Below are 18,623 nucleotides of genomic sequence, written 5' to 3' on the forward strand. Positions count from 1 at the left end.
AGTCTGCAACCCAGGCATGTGCCCTGACCAGGAATTGAACCACTGACCTTTAGCTTTATAGGACAATGCCCAACTAACTGAGCCACACTGGTCAGGGATATCATACATGCTTTTATCAGCATGTAGTTCTATCAGGTCAGGAATCTGCAGTTTCTGGTTCATCAGCTTGTTACTCTCATATTAAAATGTTCATTTCTGTTGCAGAGTCTATCATACCATTCGAAGTAAATGTCAACAATAATTTCAGTAAAGCCTTATTTTCAAATAATGAAACAAGATACTACTTAAGTATATATATGCAGAGCACAGTTTTCAAAATTTTAAAAGCTTTGCCTATTTATTGACATAGATTCCTTTTTTTGAACCTTTCTTATTAACTTGGAATCTCAAGGTTTACCATATTCCAAGATAATTATAGGGCACATGAACCAGATTGCTTTATCATCTTAAAATTGGGATGGTTCAAAGTTTTCATATTTTATGTAGACATATAGTTATAAAAGTTGTTATGCAGGTACAAGGGACAAAGATATGTCAGTTTGCTGCAGAATATCTGCAAGTCATAGGAATTACTAGCAAAACCATTAAACTTTGGCAATGTGACAGTTAAACTGTCACACGAGAAGTTTGCTTTTTATCTTTATTAATATCTCTTTAATGCAATATTTGATACACATTACATCTATTACATAGTGTTACTATACATAGTACACCTATGTATACCTATTACTATACTATGTAATAGATGTAATATTGGATATTAATGGAAATTTCTAGTAGAGCAAGGTACTGATGGAAATTTATTTAAACATTTTTCCATAGCCTGGTATTAAACCTGAAGCAAGAAAAAAGCTTGGAGAAGCTGCAGTCAGAGCTGCTAAGGCTGTAAATTATGTTGGAGCAGGTATGTTAAAATTTCTTGGTAAAAGAGGAGAAGTAATTATTTATTTATGATTCAGTTTAAACCTTTTTGACAAGGTCCACAGAAAAAATATATTTATGTTGAGTTGCTGTATATATACACACTTGTATTTGCATTCGTATATGTTTGAAAAAAAGCTTTTACTAAATAACATGTAAAATGCTGTTCAATATTTTCTATCCTATTTTAAAGTAAAATTACTACATTGGTTTTTTAAATTAATAAACTGCTTTTCTTTTAAAATTTATTGATTTTTAAAAACATACATTTTATTGATTATGCTATTACAGTTGTCCCATTTTTTGCTCCCTTTTATTCCTCTCCTCCCTGCATTCCTCCTCCCACCAGCATTCCTCCCAACCTTAGTTCATGTCCGTGGGTCATACACATAAGTTCTTTGGCTCCTCCATTTCCTATACTATTCTTAACCACCCCTTGTCTATTTTGTACCTACCTATTATGCTTCTTATTCCCGGTACCTTTTCCCCCATTCTCCCCCACTCCCCACTGATAACCCTTCATGTGATCTCCATTTCTAGGCTTCTATTCCTGTTCTAGTTGTTTGCTTAGGGTTTTTTTGGCGGGGGGTGGGGGGTCAGTTGTTGATAGTTGTGAGTTTGTTGTCATTTTACTGTTCATAGTTTTGATCTTCTTTTCTTAGATAAGTCTCCTATTTCATACAATAACGGTTTGGTGGTGATGAACTCCTTTATCTTGACCTTGTCTGAGAAGCACTTTATCCGCCCTTCCATTCTAAATGATAGCTTTGCTGGATAAAGGAATCTTGGATATAGATCCTTGTCTTTCATGACTTTGAATACTTCTTTCCAGCCCCTTCTTGCCTGTAAAATTTCTTTTGAGAAATCAGCTGAGAGTCTTATGGGAACTCCTTTGTAAGTAACTGTCTCCTTTTTCTCTTGCTGCTTTTAAGATTCTCTCCTTATCTTTCATCTTGGGTAATGTAATTATGATGTGCCTTGCTGTGTTCCTCCTTGGGTCCAACTTCTTTAGGACTCTTTGAGCTTTCTGGACGTCCTGGAAGTCGGTTTCCTTTGCCAAATTAGGGACATTCTCCTCCATTATTTTTTCGAATAAGTTTTCCATTTCTTGCTCTTCTTCTTCTCCTTCTGGCACCCCTCTAGCACCCCTATAATTCAGAAGTTGGAATATTTAGAGTTGTCCTGGGGTTTGCTAAGCCTCTCCTCATTTTCCTGAATTCTTGTTTCTTCATTCTGTTCCAGTTGAATGTTTATTTCTTCCTTCTGGTCCAAATTGTTGATTTGAGTCCAGGTTTCCTTCCTTTCACTGTTGGTTCCCTGTATACTTTTCTTTATGTCACTTTGCATAACCTTCACTTTTTCCTCTATCCAAAAAGATCAGTGGATGTCAGGCATTGGAGGCAGGGAAGGATGGAGAGCAGAACACAGAAGATATTTAGGGAAGTAAAACTATCCTTTCTTCATGACACTACAATAGTAGATACGTGTCATTATATATTTGTCCAAATTCAATATATATAACATCAAGAATGAACCCTTATGTTCTCTAAGTAATAATGATGTATCACTATATATTTCCTGACAATGACAAATGCACCACTCTGATATGGAATGTTCATAATGGGGGAGGCTATGCATGTGTAGGCACAGGAGGTATATGGAAAAGTTTCTATATTTTCTGCTCAATTTTGCTGTGAACCTAAAACCACTATAAAAAAATAAAGTTTATTAATTAGAGATTTTCTGCCAAGATAGAGGCATAGGTAGATATACTTTGTCCCCTCACACAATCAAAAGATGGACAACAACAAATTTAAAAACAAAAAATAACTAGAACTGCCAGAAAATCAGACTGTATGGAAGTCTGACAACCATGGAGTTAAAGAAGAAACATTTATTCAGACTGGTAGGAGGGGCAGAGATGGGCAGCTGGGTGGAGAGAATACACTGCAAGGCCTGGCTGGAGGACCAGGTGGGCAAGGTGGAGGTTGGTGGACTGGGTGGTCCCACATTTGCATGCTGATAAACCAGGAGGAACAACTGGGGAGTGAGACAGAGCATGCAACCCAGGGTTCCAGGATAGGGAATGAAAACCTCAAAAATCTCTGACTGTAAAAACCTATGGGGGTTGCAGCAGTGGGAGAAACTCCAAGTCTCACAGGAGAGTTTATTGGAGACACCCATGGAGTCCTAGAACATACACAAACCCACCCACTCAGGAATCAGCACCAAAAAAGCCCAATTTGCTTGTAGGGAGGGAAGTGACTGAAAGCCAGCCAAGAGCCAAGCAAGAGGCATCATTCCCTCTCAGACAGAACCCCCACATAAAGTGTCATAAGGCAGCAACACAGGTTGCCCCACCCTGGTGAATACCTAAGGCTTCACCCCTTACAATGTAAGAGTCATGCCAAAACAAACAAAAAATATGACCCAAATCAAAGAACAGATCAAAGCTACAAAAACAAAACTAAGCTGAAGAGATAGCCAACCTACCAGATATAGAATTCAAAACACTAGTAATCAGCACGCTCGCAGAAATGGCTGAGTATGGTCACAAAATAGAGGCAATAAAAAAGACAGTGGTCTTTTCCAGAATGTTATGTATTTGGAATCATACAATATGTAGACTTTTAAGATTGGCTCCTTTTACTTACTAATATGAATTTAAGTTTTTTCCATGTCTCTTCATGACTTGTTAGCTCTTTTCCTTTCAGCGCTAAATAACAGTCCAGTCTGGATGCACCATAGTTTATTTAAAGCTTCACCTACTGAAGGATATCTTGGTTCCTTCCAAATTTTGGCAATTATAAATAAAGCTGCTATAAATATCTGTGTGCAGGTTTTTGCATTGACCTAAGTTTCCATTTATTTAGGTAAATACCAAAAGACATGATTGCTAGAACATATGGTGAGATTATGTTTAGTTATGTAAGAAACTGCCAAACTGTCTTCCAGAGTGGCTGTGCCATTTTGCGTTCTCAGCAGCAGTGTATTACTGTTCCTGTTGCTTGATGTCCTCACCATGATTTGGTATTCAGTGTTCCAGATTTTGGCCATTATCATAGGCATGTAGTGGTATCTATTGTTGTTTTATTTGCATGTCCCTGCTGACGTATGATATGGATCATCTTCTCACATGCTTACTTGCCACCTGTTTATCAATTATTTCTTCCATAGGTTGTGCCTTTTTTGTTGTGTCCAAAAAAGCATCACCATAGCCAAGATCACCTAGATTTTCTCCTGTGCTATCTAGGTTTATGATTCATTTTGAGTTAATTTTTGTGAAGGGTTTAAGGCATGTGTTTGGATTCATTTTTTTTTTTGCTTGTGGATGTTCAGTTGTTCCTACACCATTTGTTGAAAAGACTCTTTTCAACATCGACTCTTTGCTCCATTGTATTACCTTTCCTCCTTTGTCAAAGATCAGTTGACTGCATTTACCTGGGTCTATTTCTGGGCCCTCTATCTTATTTCATTGATCTATTTGTCTGTTCTTTCACCATTACTTCAATGTTTTCATTACTGTAGCTGTATAGTAAGTCTGGAAATCAGGTAGTTTTAGTCCTCCAACTTTGTTCTTCCTCAATATTGAGTTGGCTATTTTGGGTTTTCTGCCTCTCTATATAAACGTTAGAATTAGTTTCATGATACCCACAAAATAACTGGCTAGAATTTTGATTGGGATTGTGTTGAATCTATAGATTAAGTTTAGAAGAACTGACATCCTCACAATATTGAATCTTCCTACTCATGAACATGGAATATCTTTCAATTTATTTAGTTCTTCTTTGAGTTCTTTCATCAAAGTTTTGTAATTTTTTCATATAGATCTTGTACATAATTTGTTAAATGTATACCTATTTTATTCTTGGTACTACTGTAAATGATATTGCATGGTTAGTTTCACTTATTCACCATTAATGTATAGGAAAATGATTGGCTTTTGTACATTAATCTTGCATCCTAGAACTTTGCCATATCATGTTAGTTCTAGGAGTTTTCTTTTTGTCAATTATTTCAGATTTTCTACATAGGTGATTGAGTCATCTGTGCACAAAGACAGTTTTATTTCTTCCTTCCTAATTTGTATACCTTTTTAATTTGCTTTTCTTGCCTTATTGCATTAGCTATGACTTCTGTGCTATATTGAAAAGGAGTGGTAAGAATAGGTATCCTTGCCTTCCTTGTTTCTGGTCTTGGTAGGAAAGCTTCTAGTTTTGTTATCATTAAGTATGATGTACATCATAAGTTGGAAGTTTTTTTGTAAATCTTCTTTACTGAAGAAATTTCCCTCTGTTCTACTTTGTGAGTTTTTATTATAATTGGATATTGGGTTTTATTAAAGGCTTCTTCTGCATTTGTTGATATTATCATGTGATTCTTTAGCCTTTTGATGTGATGGATTACATTTATTGATTTTCAAATGTTGAACCAGCCTTGCATACTGGGATAAATCCTACTTGATTGTGGTATATAATCCTTTTTATAGATTTTGGATTTGATTTGCTAATATTTTGTTGAGAGTTTTGCATCCTTGTTCATAAAAGATATTGGGCTGTAGATTTCTTCTTTCCTTGTAATGTGTTTGTCTGGTTTGAGAATTGATATAATTTCTTCCTTAAATATTTGGTAGAATTTACCAGTGAATCCATCTGAGCCTGTTACTTTCTGTTTTAGAAGGTTATTAATGATTGATTCAACTTCCTTAATGACATAGGATTGTCTGTTTCTTCTTGTGTGAGCTTTGGCACAGTGTGTCTTTCAGGAAGGCACAATGTGCCAAATAACTGGGAAGTTTAGTCCATTTCATCTAGGTTGTCAAATCTGTATGTAGAATTATACATAATATTCCTTTATTATCCCTTTAATGTCCATGGGAATAGTAGTGAGTGTCCCTTCTTCCATTTCTAATATTAGTAATTTTTTCTTCTCTTTGTTTTTGTAACATAGCCTGGCTAGAGGCTTATCAAGTTTATTGATTTTTTTTCAAAGCTCTAACTTTTGGTTTTGTTGCTTTTCTCTTCTCTTTGTTTTTCTTAGATAGCTTGGCTAGAAGCTTATCAATTTTATTGGTTTTTTTTTCAAAAAAACAACTTTTGGTTCTGTTGATTCTTCTCTATTTCCTGTTTTTTAATGTCATGGATTTCTACTCAAATTTTTTTGTATTTTATTTTTTTCTGCTTACTTTGGAATTAATTTGCTCTATTTTTCCTAGTTTCCTCAAATGAAGGCTTAGATTATTAATAGATGTTTTCCTCAAATGTATGGGTCCAATGCTATAAAATTCTACGCACTGCTTTTGGTGCATCCCCAAAGTTTTGGTAAGTTGTAATTCCATTGTCATTTAATTTCTCTTGTGAGTTCTTAGACCCATGTGTTAAATGTTACATTGTTTTCTCTACAAATATTTGGGGATTTTTCAGCTATCTTTCTGTTAATGATTTTTAGTTTAGTTTATTGATATTTAGTTTAATTGTGGTCTAAGAGCAGACATTGTATGATATTTTAAATTTGTAAAAGTATTTTTTATGGCCCTGAATGTTGTCTCTCTTGTGTAAGCTAGAGAATATGTAATATGCTGATGTTGGGTGAAGCAGTCTGTAGACGTCAGTTATATCCAGTTTATCAGTGGTGCTGTGGAGTTCAGCTCAGTCCTTACTGATTTTCTGCCTGTTGGATTTGCCCGTTTCTGGAGGAGACTGTTCAATCTCCAGTTGTGTTAGTGGGTTCATCTACTTCTCTCTGCAGTTCTCAGTATGTATTTCCACACACTGTTGTTCATGCACACGCATGAGGGATTGTTGTTTCTCCTTGGAATATTGGCTCTATCATCTTTTTTTTACTCTATATCATTTTACTTCTCTCTGAAGAACTTTTTGTTGATCTGAGACAGTCTATTTCTGTTTTCACTTTTGAAGGATAATTTTACAGGGTCCAGAATTATCCTGGTCTGATAATTCCAATCTCTCTGCCATATCTGAGTCTGGTTTTGATGTTTGTTTGGTCTCTTCATATTGTATTTTTTGCCTGTTAGTGTGCCTGGTAACTTTTTTGTTGACAGCCAGACATGTGCACTAGCTAAAAGGAAGGATGATAAATAGACCTTGAGTGACATAGTCATAAGGTATGGGGAAGGGAGAGGTTCTGTAGTCCTATGATTAGGTCTCAGTGTTTGGTGAGCTTGAGCCTAAACTATGAACTCTCACAGTGCTTCTCAGTTTGTGTTTGTTTTTGATTTACTCAGGTGGGATGGGATGTCTGGAGGGGGCTGGAGTTGTGTAATTGCCTTCCCCCATTTATGTTATTTAGGTTCTGATAAAACCCCAATAGTTTAGGTTCTGGTAAAATGGTTTTTCTTAAAGGCAGATCTTACTAAGAAGAACAGAATTCTGGCATACTTCACAGAGTTTCTTTTCCCCTCCTATTGCTGGATACTCAAGGGGATTTTTCTCCAGTATTTACTATGAGGACCTGATAGCGCTCCTAGCTATAAAAATCACAAAGTTTGAGGTCCCTCTATAACTAGATTCCCCCGAGAGATTTAAGTCTCAGACCTGTCCATACTGAGTCTCCAGCAATTCATCAGTTATCCAGTTTTTCCTACTCAGGTTCTTGTTTCTGCAGAGGTTCTTTGCTTGTAGGTTTCCACTCTGGTAGGTTGTGAATCTCTGTATTTGACTGTCTGTATCTCCAATTCTGGGCACGCTGGTTTGCCCCATGACTTCATGCCTCTCATGGGCCTAAGAAGAGATGTTGATTCTTCAGCTTGTTAGGCCTTTTACTTGTTGTCAGGATGGAACGGTGGCTTAAGTTCCTTATATTTTGGAACAGACACTTGGAAACCTTCAACCTTAATTTTGACAATCCACCAATGAACTGTGACCCACAGTTTGAAAAACCATTTTAAATTATTGTTGACCCTTGAACAGCATGGGGATTTAGGAGCACTGACCCCACATGCAGAGGAAAAATCCATGTATAACTCTGATTCCCCTAAAACTTAACTAATAGCCTACTGTGTGGACTAGGAGCCTTACTGATAACATAACAGTCAGTTAACATATATTTGTACATTATGTGCATCATATATTGTATTCTTACAATAAACCCAGCTATAGAAAAGAAAAAATTAAGTAAATCCTAAGGAGGAGAAAATATGTTTACAGTACCGAACTGCATTTGTCAGTACTGTAAGTTCACATTGACTGCTTACAAGATGAACCATCAGTGCCGACATCAGTAGTGTCTTACGTGATACAAAATACTGCAGATGTTATACATATTACTGACCCTAGACATTGAAAATGAAAAGGTAATTTGAAAAAGATTCACATTTATTTACAGGTATAATAGTTATGTCATGGATAACAAAGAAGCAGCAATATGATAGCTTATGCTAGCTTTGTGTTATCGATATGATTGCTTTATAGAAGCCTAGCCTATAATGAATCATAATATTTTTAGGGCATACAGTATTATAGTCATATTTATAATACAGTACTGGAAATACTGTTACATTTTTTTAAAAGTATTTACCTGTGATAATAGGCTGATACACATTTTCTCCAATCAAGAGAGAGAGACTTACTGTATAGTCATATAATTTTTTTAAAGCAAAGTTATAAATTATGTTAAATCTCACTCATGCCTATGTCAGTATAAGCCATCCACTTCAGTACAAGTCTTCCACATGATGTTTGCATGTTGAATACTTAGGCAATAATAATGATGACAAAAATATCATATAGTTTTTGCTGTACACTTGCTAGATTTTCGAAGGAAGACATATGCACAGAAAAGTTTATTAACTATATAGCACAGTTATTTACTATTCATGAAGTCAAAGTGGATCATCATAAAGGCCTTCGTTCTTGTCATCTTCACGTTGAATAAGCTGAGGAGGAAGAGGGAGGGTTGGTCTTGCTGTCTCAGGAATGGAGGAGGTGGAGAGAAGTACAAGGGCAAGCAGGAGAAGCAAGCACACTTAGCCCAACTTGATGGAAATACATTGTAATTTCTACCTAACTTTTCAGCTTTTTCATTTCTTTAAAAATGGTTCCATATGGTGCCAATTCATCTTCATTGTTCGCTGTAGTTTCAGTACCTGTATCGTAGGATCCCTGTTGTAAAAAAGTCAAAAGCCGTCTCGAATAATCAGAGCCCTTCTGCCCTGTTGTCTGATGTCAGCTTGTTTTCTGGCTCTGTCTCCTCCACACCCTCCTCACAGTTGGGCACTGGTTCAGAAGTGCTCATCTCCATCAGGTCATTGTCTGTGAATTCCTCTGGTCTGGTATCTGTTAGCTCCAGAATTCCCCCAAGATCAATATCTTGGAACCCTTTACCCCCCACATTTTTTCTTTGTTGCCATCTCCACAACCTCATGACTTTCTTGATTGGCTCTGCTGTAAATCTTTTTTTTTTTAAATAAAGATTTTTATTTATCTTTAGAGGGGAAGGAGAGGGAGAGAAACATCAATGTATGGTTGCCTTTCGTGCATCCCCTGCTGGGAGTTGGCCTGCAGGGAACCAGCCTGCAACCCAGGCATGTATCCTGACTGGGAATCGAACCGCGATCCTGTGGTTCGCAGGCCCGTGCTCAATCCACTGAGCTACACCAGCCAGGGCTTCTGCTGTAAATCTTGTGCAGTCACGCACAACATCTGGACACGGTTTTGTCCAGCAGGAACTTATTTTCAGGCTTGATGGTCTCATGGCTTTTTCTGTGACATCAATGGCACTTTCAATAGTGTAATCCTTCCAGATTTTCATGATGTTCTCTTTGTCAGTATTCTCTTCCACAGCATTGACAAACCTATGCATGGAATGCTATGTATAATGAGCCTTCAAGGTCCTTGTCACCCCTTGCTCAAGAGGCTGAATTAGAGACATTGTGTAGAGGGGAAAGTAGACCACTCTGATGCCTTCAGTGTTGACTCATGAAGTCCTGGGTGGCCAGAGTTAGTGTCCAGTATCAGAAGAACTTTGAAAAGCAGTTCCTTACTGATGAGGTATTTCCTGACTTTAGGGACAAAGCATCAATGGAACCAGTCCAGAAAAGGGGTTCTTGTCCAGGCCTTTTATACCAAAAGACAGGCAGCTAGTGTTTATGGATTCCCTCCAAGGCTGAGGATTAGCAGCTTTATAGGCCACAGCATTTCATCATGAACCAGATTGCATTTGCACAAACAATAGTTAACCTCTCCCTTCCTGCCTTAAATCCTAGTACTCGCTTCTCTTCCTTATTGATAAATGCCCTTTGCGACTTTTTTCCCTCCAGAATAGGGCACTTTCATCTGCATTAAAAACATGTTCAGGCAGATATCCTTTCTCCTCAGTGAGTTTCTTAATGCCATCTGGGAGCTTGTCTGCTGCCTCTGGTTCAGCAGAAGTTACTTTGCCTGTTATCCTGACAATTTTTAAGCCAAACCTCTTCCTAAAATTATCAAGCCATCCTTTGCTGGCATTAAATTCTCCAGCTTTAGAGCCTTTGCTGTCTTTTTGCTTTTAAGTTGTCATATAATGACTTCTCTGTTTCTCAAACCATATTAGAGTCCATAGGTATGCCTTTCTTATAGCAATGTTGTACCCACAAAAGTTGCATTTTCAGTATAAAATGAAAAATGCTGGCTGGCATAGCTATAGTGACAGCTTCACAAGTCTTCTTATTTTACAGCTATCCTTACATTGGATCCATTTATCTTTAATTTTTTTATTTATTGATATTAGAGAGAGAGAGAGAAAATTTTTGTCATTCCACTTATTTATGCATTCATTGGTTGCTCACTGGGGATCGAACCTATAACCTTGGTATATCTGGACAATGCTATAACCAACTGAGTTATCTGACCAGGGCTGGATTCATTTACAGTGTCTTCTTTAAAATAAATAAATTTTTTTATTTCTATTTCTTTTTATTTAAGAGAAAGGTATAGGGAGGGAGGACAGGGAGAGAAACACCAACCAGTTGCCTCTCGTACATACCCCGACCGGGGACCTGGCCTGCAACCCAGGCGTGTGCCCTGACCGGGAATCAAACCAGCAGCTTTTCACGATGACTGGTGAACACACCAGTCAGGGCCATTTACCTTTATCTTGAAATGGTGGGCCACCATAGCTTTAGACCTCACTCTACAGAACACATCAGGCAATTCAACTTTTTCTCATAATGTCACAACTCTTCTCTGCTTCCTGGGATCACTTCCAGCATCACTAGTGGCACTTTGTATGGGTCCCATGGGGGTTATTCAAGGTTCATGGTACTGCACAAAACATGATGGGAAATATGTGAGAACCATGAGAGATCACTTTATACAGTGATGTGCAATTTACTGGGGGGACGCCTGCCTGCCCACGGGAGACGATTAGCCTCATCTGGTGTTTTAAATGGGTACTTGCAACACTTGCGCTCACCGCAGTAGCAGCAGGGTGCCTGGGAAGTTACTGCAGTAGTGCAGCGGGCACTACATAATTCTATGCAGTTATGAGTTAGTAGTGGATCTTTTGGTTTGTTCCCATTTCTTGACTGTGAATGGTGTTGTTGTGTATGGTCAATAAGTATGTATAAGTTTGATAAATTGTGATGTTTTTATAATAGATTTGTGTATATTTTATGGTAATAAATGATAAAACAGACTAGTATCTCTCTATATATTTTATGCACTCATGACATACCTAACTTTTTCTCAATTTTCTTTTTTGATATTTCTAAACTATGGCATTCATCAACAATTTTTTTAAAAATCATCTCAAGTCTTCAAAAATGTTTCCAGTCTAGTAACTGGAAGCAATGCTTGCCTAAGCAGACCCACGCCGCGCAAACCACGCTGTCCCAGGGGCAGCTGTGTGTGGAACTAACTTTAGGCCAAGTGAAAAAACTCTAACAAACACAAAGTACTATGCTCCACATTATTTTATTTCTATGACATTGGAGGAAAAAAACTATAATGACAGAGAGCAGCCTAGTAATCGCCTGGGGCCTGGGGAAGGGACCGACTACACAGGGCACAGGGGAGCTTTTTGGATGATGGAAATGTTCTGTGTTGTCATTGCAGTGGGGGCCACATGACTGTATTCAAATGTGAAACTCAATACACTTATCTTAAAATGGATCATTTTATACCTTAATAAAGCTGGAGGAAGTTTTGTAGTGTTTAATAAAATGCCAATAGATAAGACATTGTTAACACAAGGTTTAGTTGCTAAGCAATATTTCCATGGGTTACCAGCAAAAGGACTCTTAAGGGAAATTTCCAAAAGCCCATAATCAGGGAAGAAAAGACTGTATTTTTCTCCACCGGGCTGGAGTGAGACGGGCTGCCGCGGGGGTGGCGGCCCGGGATCTGGGTGCACGGACGCAGCAACCCCTGCCCCGGCGGCCAGGGCCTCGCTGCTGTGGCAGCTCGGACTGGTTCATGTCTGGAGCTTACCCTTTGCCCAAATCCCCAAATGTATGTTTTGTAGCTCCCTGTTTTTGACTGAGAATCATTTGCTGCTACATGTGGGATGTTTTATTCATGCAATACATAGTACCATTGAGTAAAGGAAGTGGTAAAACTGTGATACATCATGGAACATTTTAATTTGGTACTGATTATATACTTCAGAAGTGTAACCATTGTGTTTTATCTTTTAGGAACTGTGGAGTTTATTATGGACTCACAACACAATTTCTACTTCATGGAGATGAATACAAGGCTGCAAGTGGAACACCCTGTGACTGAGATGATCACAGGAACGGACTTGGTGGAGTGGCAGCTGAAGGTGCGACGGTTTTTTCTATTCAGTATCAGTCTTGAAACTACATTACCTTCTGGCCTCCTAAAAAAAGGTGTCATTTTGAATAAGGGTTCAATTCTTGGTGGTTATGATGAGGACAGGAAAATGGGAGGTTAAATAAAAGTGACACTCCATTTGATGCTATGACATTATTGCCACTTCGTGGACACAGATTCCTAATCTATTAATTACCCCTACTCCCCACTAGGCATGGGGAGAAAAAAAAATAAACACAACATACACAACAACCATACACAACAACACAACAACACCATTCACAGTCAAGAAATGGGAACAAACCAAAAGATCCACTACTAACTCATAACTGCATAGAATTATGTAGTGCCCGCTGCACTCCAGCAGGTGAGCTGCCGCCACTGAGGGTGGCTTGTGACCACGTAGTATCAGGACCGAAGCCTTGTGCTATACCCTAGGCCACATCTCTCTGAGCCAGGCCGTCATTGGATTGTGGAGGCAGGACAGATGGGAGATCAGCTGAGACAGAGGAAACCAGAGGAGATCAGCTGAGACAGAGTTGGGAAGGAAGAGCCAAGAGAATGGTCTCGACCAATAGAGTGGCCTGCGAGCAGGTGCTGACTCACAGACTGTCGCTGCCTGTGGGGTGTGAGCATGGGCACTCACAGTGCCTGGGTAGGGGGCTTCGAAGCTGTTTGGCCTTGCTAGGACTTGCCCACTGGTTTTACAGAGGTTTAAGGCCACCACTGTTCCTGTATTAAGGTAGTGTGAGAAGCACTCACACTAGACCAGAGTTCCACAAAGCATATGATTTCCAATATTATTAATAATAGCTTAGTGTGTTTTTCCCTTTATTGAAAACAATGGATCGTGTCTTAGCCTTCTTTTTTTAAATATAAACAAAGTGTTTTAAGCCATATGAACAATCTTTTTTTTTAAGATTTTGTTTATTTATTTTAAAGAGAGGGGAAGGGAGGGAGTCAAAGAATGAGAGAAGCTTCGATGTGAAAGAAACATCAATCACTTGCCTCTCGTACATGCCCTGGTGGAGAACCAAGCCTGCAACCCAGAATTAGTGACCTTCCACTTTGTGGGGCAGCACCCCACCAACTGAGCCACACCGGTCAGGGCAAACAGTCTTATCTCTGGGAGATTCTTGGTTTTTTATATATTCTGAATCTAAATTGCTTTCTTCATGCTGTGATGCTGAAGTCTTGATTGTTTTGATCATTTTTGTCTTTTCAGAACTCCTGTGGACAGTAATACAATGTTTCTTTTGCTATTTCCATAGGGATGATTGGTGGTTTTAATTGAGCCAAAAGATTCCTCTGGGCCTCTATAGCCTTGGGGGCTAATGAAAACCAGGCACATCAGGCTAGTAAGTGTTAGTGGATGTCAGGAAAACTGTAGTGTATTTAGAAACTTCTGGAAAGAGTGCTCATGTTTCCAGAATGTAAGCAAAAGGAAGATTTTTTTTTTCCTGAAGCAGTAACCCAACAGAGTCCTGAATCTGGAAATCATGGAGGATAAAAGGGTTCTAAGTTACATGATGCAGAGTTTATGGTTTGAAACAACATGCTAGAACGTCATCAGTTCAGTCCATTTTCCTTTTATTCCTTAACATCTATGGTTCCTGATTTTTCTTCTTTACATATTTAAAGTGATGAAGCCTTTGCTTTTGTTGTATGCTTACCTGTGCAGCTCAGTGTTATGCTAGGTTATTTAGAGTGTCTTTCCCTGTATCTTTTGGCATCTCAGGTTGTTATTTTCTCATCTTGGAGGAAAAGTATAACAGCAAGTCCTCCAATAGCCTTCACCAAATTATACTAGTTAGAGATTTGTTGTATTCACATAATGGCTAAGATCATCTTCATTATAGCAGTGATAAACAACAGTGGTCATCTGTTTGTAATGTGGTGCCATACAATATATACATATAAACACAATATAACTGAAAAACTATTATGTTCCCCTTTCTGAGAAACATAGTTTTGCTTTACAGCTCACTTGCTGATTAAAATTACAAATATGTCTAACGTCACACTTTACCCATAGCTTTCAATATAGCCCTGAATACCAACTAATATTTACTATTAAGAAAAAAAAGACTGATTTGTAACTGAGGGATAATGGTTCACATGAAAACTGAGACTACAATGCCAGGAAGAAATCTTCGTTTCAATTATATTGGGAAAAACACTGATTTTTGCATTTATAATTGTCAGCAGTTTTCCTGTATTCTCTATTTTAAAATTCTAGAACCCCATTGTAATTCATACTTTATTTTCAAGCTGCATCTGTTTTTAAATGTCTTTTAGCTTTTGCCCAATACTCAAGGGAGTGGATAAAGTGATCATGTTTATTTGGCTTCATTGTAAAGTCCAAATGTACCTTTTACATAGAAAAGGGAAGACCACCAACTTACCAGTCTCGTAGGTGCTTTAAGGTGGATTTTTGTTAACAAGTACATACTCTTCTACTGGTAGATTGCAGCAGGAGAGAAGATTCCTTTGAGCCAGGAGGAAATAACTTTGCACGGCCATGCGTTTGAAGCTCGGATATATGCAGAAGATCCTCACAATGACTTCATGCCGGGGGCCGGGCCCCTCGTGCACCTCTCCACGCCTCCAGCAGACGCGGCCACTAGGATTGACACTGGAGTCCGGCAAGGTAAACTGAAGTAAAGCAGAAGGTCTTTTTGTGCATTATTAGTGCAGGAACTTTTAGTGCATTACTATTTTCAGGCAGAGTCATTTCCCTGTGTCGTATGGAAATGTCTCCTGTGTTTTAAAATAAGGTATTTCATTCATTTCCTAGTAATCTTTATTTTTTCTTTCTGGAATAGTTTCCTTTTAAAGCATGACTAGTAATTTTAATCAATTACTTGGTCAGACCTAAGCAACAGATATTTTGTGTGTATTGTTTTATATTTTTACTTTGCCCGATTCCAGAAATGATTTAAGGTGACCAACGTTCGCTGTGCCTAAGGTACTGTACCTTCAAGTTAAGCTGGAGAATTAATATATAAACAACATAAGCTAAACAATAGTAAAAGAAATTTAAAAGTTGAAAAGTAGCAGTACCAGAGTTGTCACAGCTCAGCATGTGATTAATAACAATGGTCATAGCTAACAGTTATTTAGCACTTATGTACAGGTGCTGTTCTAGGTGATTTTTCTTTCTAAAAGGCTCCTTAAACCAGGAGAACTACCCTGTGAAGTAGGCATTTCTATCACCCCCATTTTCTAGATGAGGGAACCAGGACACAGAGAAGGTTAGTGACTTGCCCAAGATCACCCTTGCAGCTGAGACCCAGCCCCTGACAGTCTGGCTCCAGAGCCCAGGCCCTGGGCCTCCACTGCCTGTTGCCACCTTGACTTTGGCTATAGAGAAGTTATGCCAGTTCTCAGGTCTGGGAAATAATGTTAGGCACTGTTTTAAAGAGGATGTCTAGAGTGGAATGGAGCAGGCAGATTTAACAGCATAAAGAAAAGCAAAGAGAAGAGAACCGAACTAAGGTATGTTTGAAGAACTGTAACCAAACGCTTGTCTGGGAAAATGGCTCTGGGCGGTAGGTCATTGGAGGTGTGGCTGGAGGCGGGCTCGGGCTAAGAGCAAATCGTATAGGGTCTCAAAAGCCACAGTGAGTAATTCAGGCTTCTTGATGAAAAATTTGCCACATGATGGCCCTGGCTGGTGTAGCTCAGTGGATTGAGCACGGGCCTGCAAACCACACGATCGCGGTTCGAGTCCCAGTCAGGGCACATGCCTGGGTTGCAGGCCAGTTCCCAGCAGGGGACTCAGGAGAGGCAACCATACATTGATATTTCTCTCCTTTTCTCCTTCCCTTCCCCTCTAAAGATAAATAAATAAAATTTTTAAAAAAATTTGCCACATGCTGGTGGCTCTTGGCTAAACCACAACAAGATCTGGTGGTAAATTTTTACCTTAACAGCAGAACATCTTGGAAGGAAAAGAGGACCCTTGCAACAGAACAGAAAACCCTGTGTGGCAAGCAGAGCTTGCTGCGTGAATTTAATAAAGGTGCTTACAGGATAACAGGTGTAACTCTGAGAAGGACTCCCAGGTTCACATCTTTGAAGATTTGTATTTATTTTATTTTTAGAGAGCAGAGAAGGGAGGAGAAATAGAGGGAGAGAAACATCGATGTGTGACAGAAACAGTCAATCAGTTGCCTCTTGTCACACGCTCTAACTGGGGACCAGCCCACAACCTAATCATGTGCCCTGAACCAGCAACCTTTCGCTTTGTGGGACAATGCTCAGCCAACTGAGCCACACTGGTCAGGGCCAGGTTCTCATCTTGACACTGGGAGTCAAGTTCAAGTCAGTCCAGTCCAAGAAACGTCTCCCAACACTCCTGTGTTCCCTGAGCGCTTGTGCATTCCTCTGACATCGCCCTCACGATACTATCTGACGGCACTCTGTTCCTCATCTAGTTTTCCATCAGATTGTAAGATTCTTAAGGGAGGGACCGTCTTCCATGTTATATTTGTAGCGCTTTGCTCAAGCCTAGGCCTAGAAACTATGCAGTATGTGCTAGTGGGTGGGCAGATGGGTGAATTTATAAGGGAGTGTAATCCAGCCCCTTGATTTTGTATATGAAGGCCCTGGGCTTCAGAGGGCTCAGGTGACCTGCCAGAATCACAGCACGGCTCTAGAACAGGAGGCTTTATAATATACCACATCCTTTTGCCCTGAACTATTTTCTAACCAGCAATTCAGATTCTTGTTCTCTAACTGTAATAACAACGATAGCTGCTATTTGTTTATCAGCTCGGCACTTGGCACTTTATTGTCAATCCTCCCAACAACTAAAGGACAGAGGAATCATTGTCTTTATTTATCTGATGAAGACAGTCAGGGGGAGGGAAGGGCCTGCCAAGGGCAGAGTGATTGTGATAGGAGAGTTAGAGGGGCTCTGACCTGACTTGCAAGGAGAAGGGAGCTGGGGAAACTAGCCTGGGGGTCACTGAATCACTGTTGTGGGGTCCGCTGCTCTCAGGTGGCCACACCGCCTTAGACATTTGCTAAGTTTTTAAATCCCTGTGAGCTTCAGTTCCTCATGACTGAAATGGTCACAATACCCATCCTGCAGTGGTTTGTGAGAGTTAGGGTGAAATGTACATAAAGCCCCAGCAGAATGGCTTGCTTGTCGTGCTCTGTCCCTTTGGTTTTGACTTGGAGTGGTTTTTGTGGTTTTTCAATTCCAGGAGATGAAGTGTCAGTGCACTATGACCCCATGATTGCGAAGCTGGTCGTGTGGGCTGCAGACCGCCAGGCGGCCCTGGCAAAACTGAGATACAGCCTTCGTCAGTACCATGTGAGTGACCTGGGGCCACGTTGGTGGCCCCGATGCTCTCTGTCTCTGTAGCCAAGTGTGTCTGTCACAACTGGTCAACCCTTATCTTTGTCAACTTACTTCCACCAAGTACCCATAATCACTAACAAAATAATTTTTTTTGAATTTTATTTTTCTTAAAAGATTTTTAATTTATTTACCTTTAGAGGGGAAAGGAAGGAGAGAAACATCAATGTGTGGTTGCCTCTCGTGAGTCTCCTGCTAGGAACTGGCCTGCAACCCAGGCATGTGCCCTGACTGGGAATAAAACCACAATCGTGTGGTTCACAGGCCCGCGCTCAATCCACTGAGCTCCGCCAGCCAGGGCACAAAATAATTTTACTTGGGAGAATGTCTCAGGGGTTTGAGGAGTTCGCAGTTTCAGCCAGAAAAGAAAGACTGCAGGGCTGAACCTGTTAGTGTCAGTGTTGTACGTCAGTGAAATCGGCAGGAAGCTCCTCTGCATCCGGTAAATAAGGCGAGCTACACAAGTGTGGCCTACTGTCTGGTGTTACTGTGTTTTGCTGTGTGTAATGTGCACTTTTTTGCCCATTTTTTTTGAGGGAAAAAGGGTATGCATTATACTTGGG

The 18,623-nt window shown here is 39.5% G+C and overlaps 1 protein-coding gene across 3 annotated transcripts in view; it reads left to right on the forward strand.

Annotated features, from left to right (window-relative positions):
• Positions 1–18,623, forward strand: part of MCCC1 (methylcrotonyl-CoA carboxylase subunit 1) — a 59,782-nt gene that overhangs the window by 24,475 nt on the left and 16,684 nt on the right. For all 3 annotated transcript variants that reach the window (XM_037071019.1, XM_037071018.1, XM_037071017.1), the window contains 4 exons: positions 823–904; positions 12,554–12,681; positions 15,159–15,342; positions 17,906–18,015. In XM_037071019.1, the coding sequence (XP_036926914.1) occupies positions 823–904; positions 12,554–12,681; positions 15,159–15,342; positions 17,906–18,015 (504 nt within the window). The remainder of the gene's footprint in view (positions 1–822; positions 905–12,553; positions 12,682–15,158; positions 15,343–17,905; positions 18,016–18,623) is intronic.

Source organism: Sturnira hondurensis, unplaced genomic scaffold (assembly GCF_014824575.4).
Source record: "Sturnira hondurensis isolate 20B ecotype Veracruz unplaced genomic scaffold, ASM1482457v3 Scaffold0019216, whole genome shotgun sequence".
Classification (NCBI taxonomy): domain Eukaryota; kingdom Metazoa; phylum Chordata; class Mammalia; order Chiroptera; family Phyllostomidae; genus Sturnira; species Sturnira hondurensis.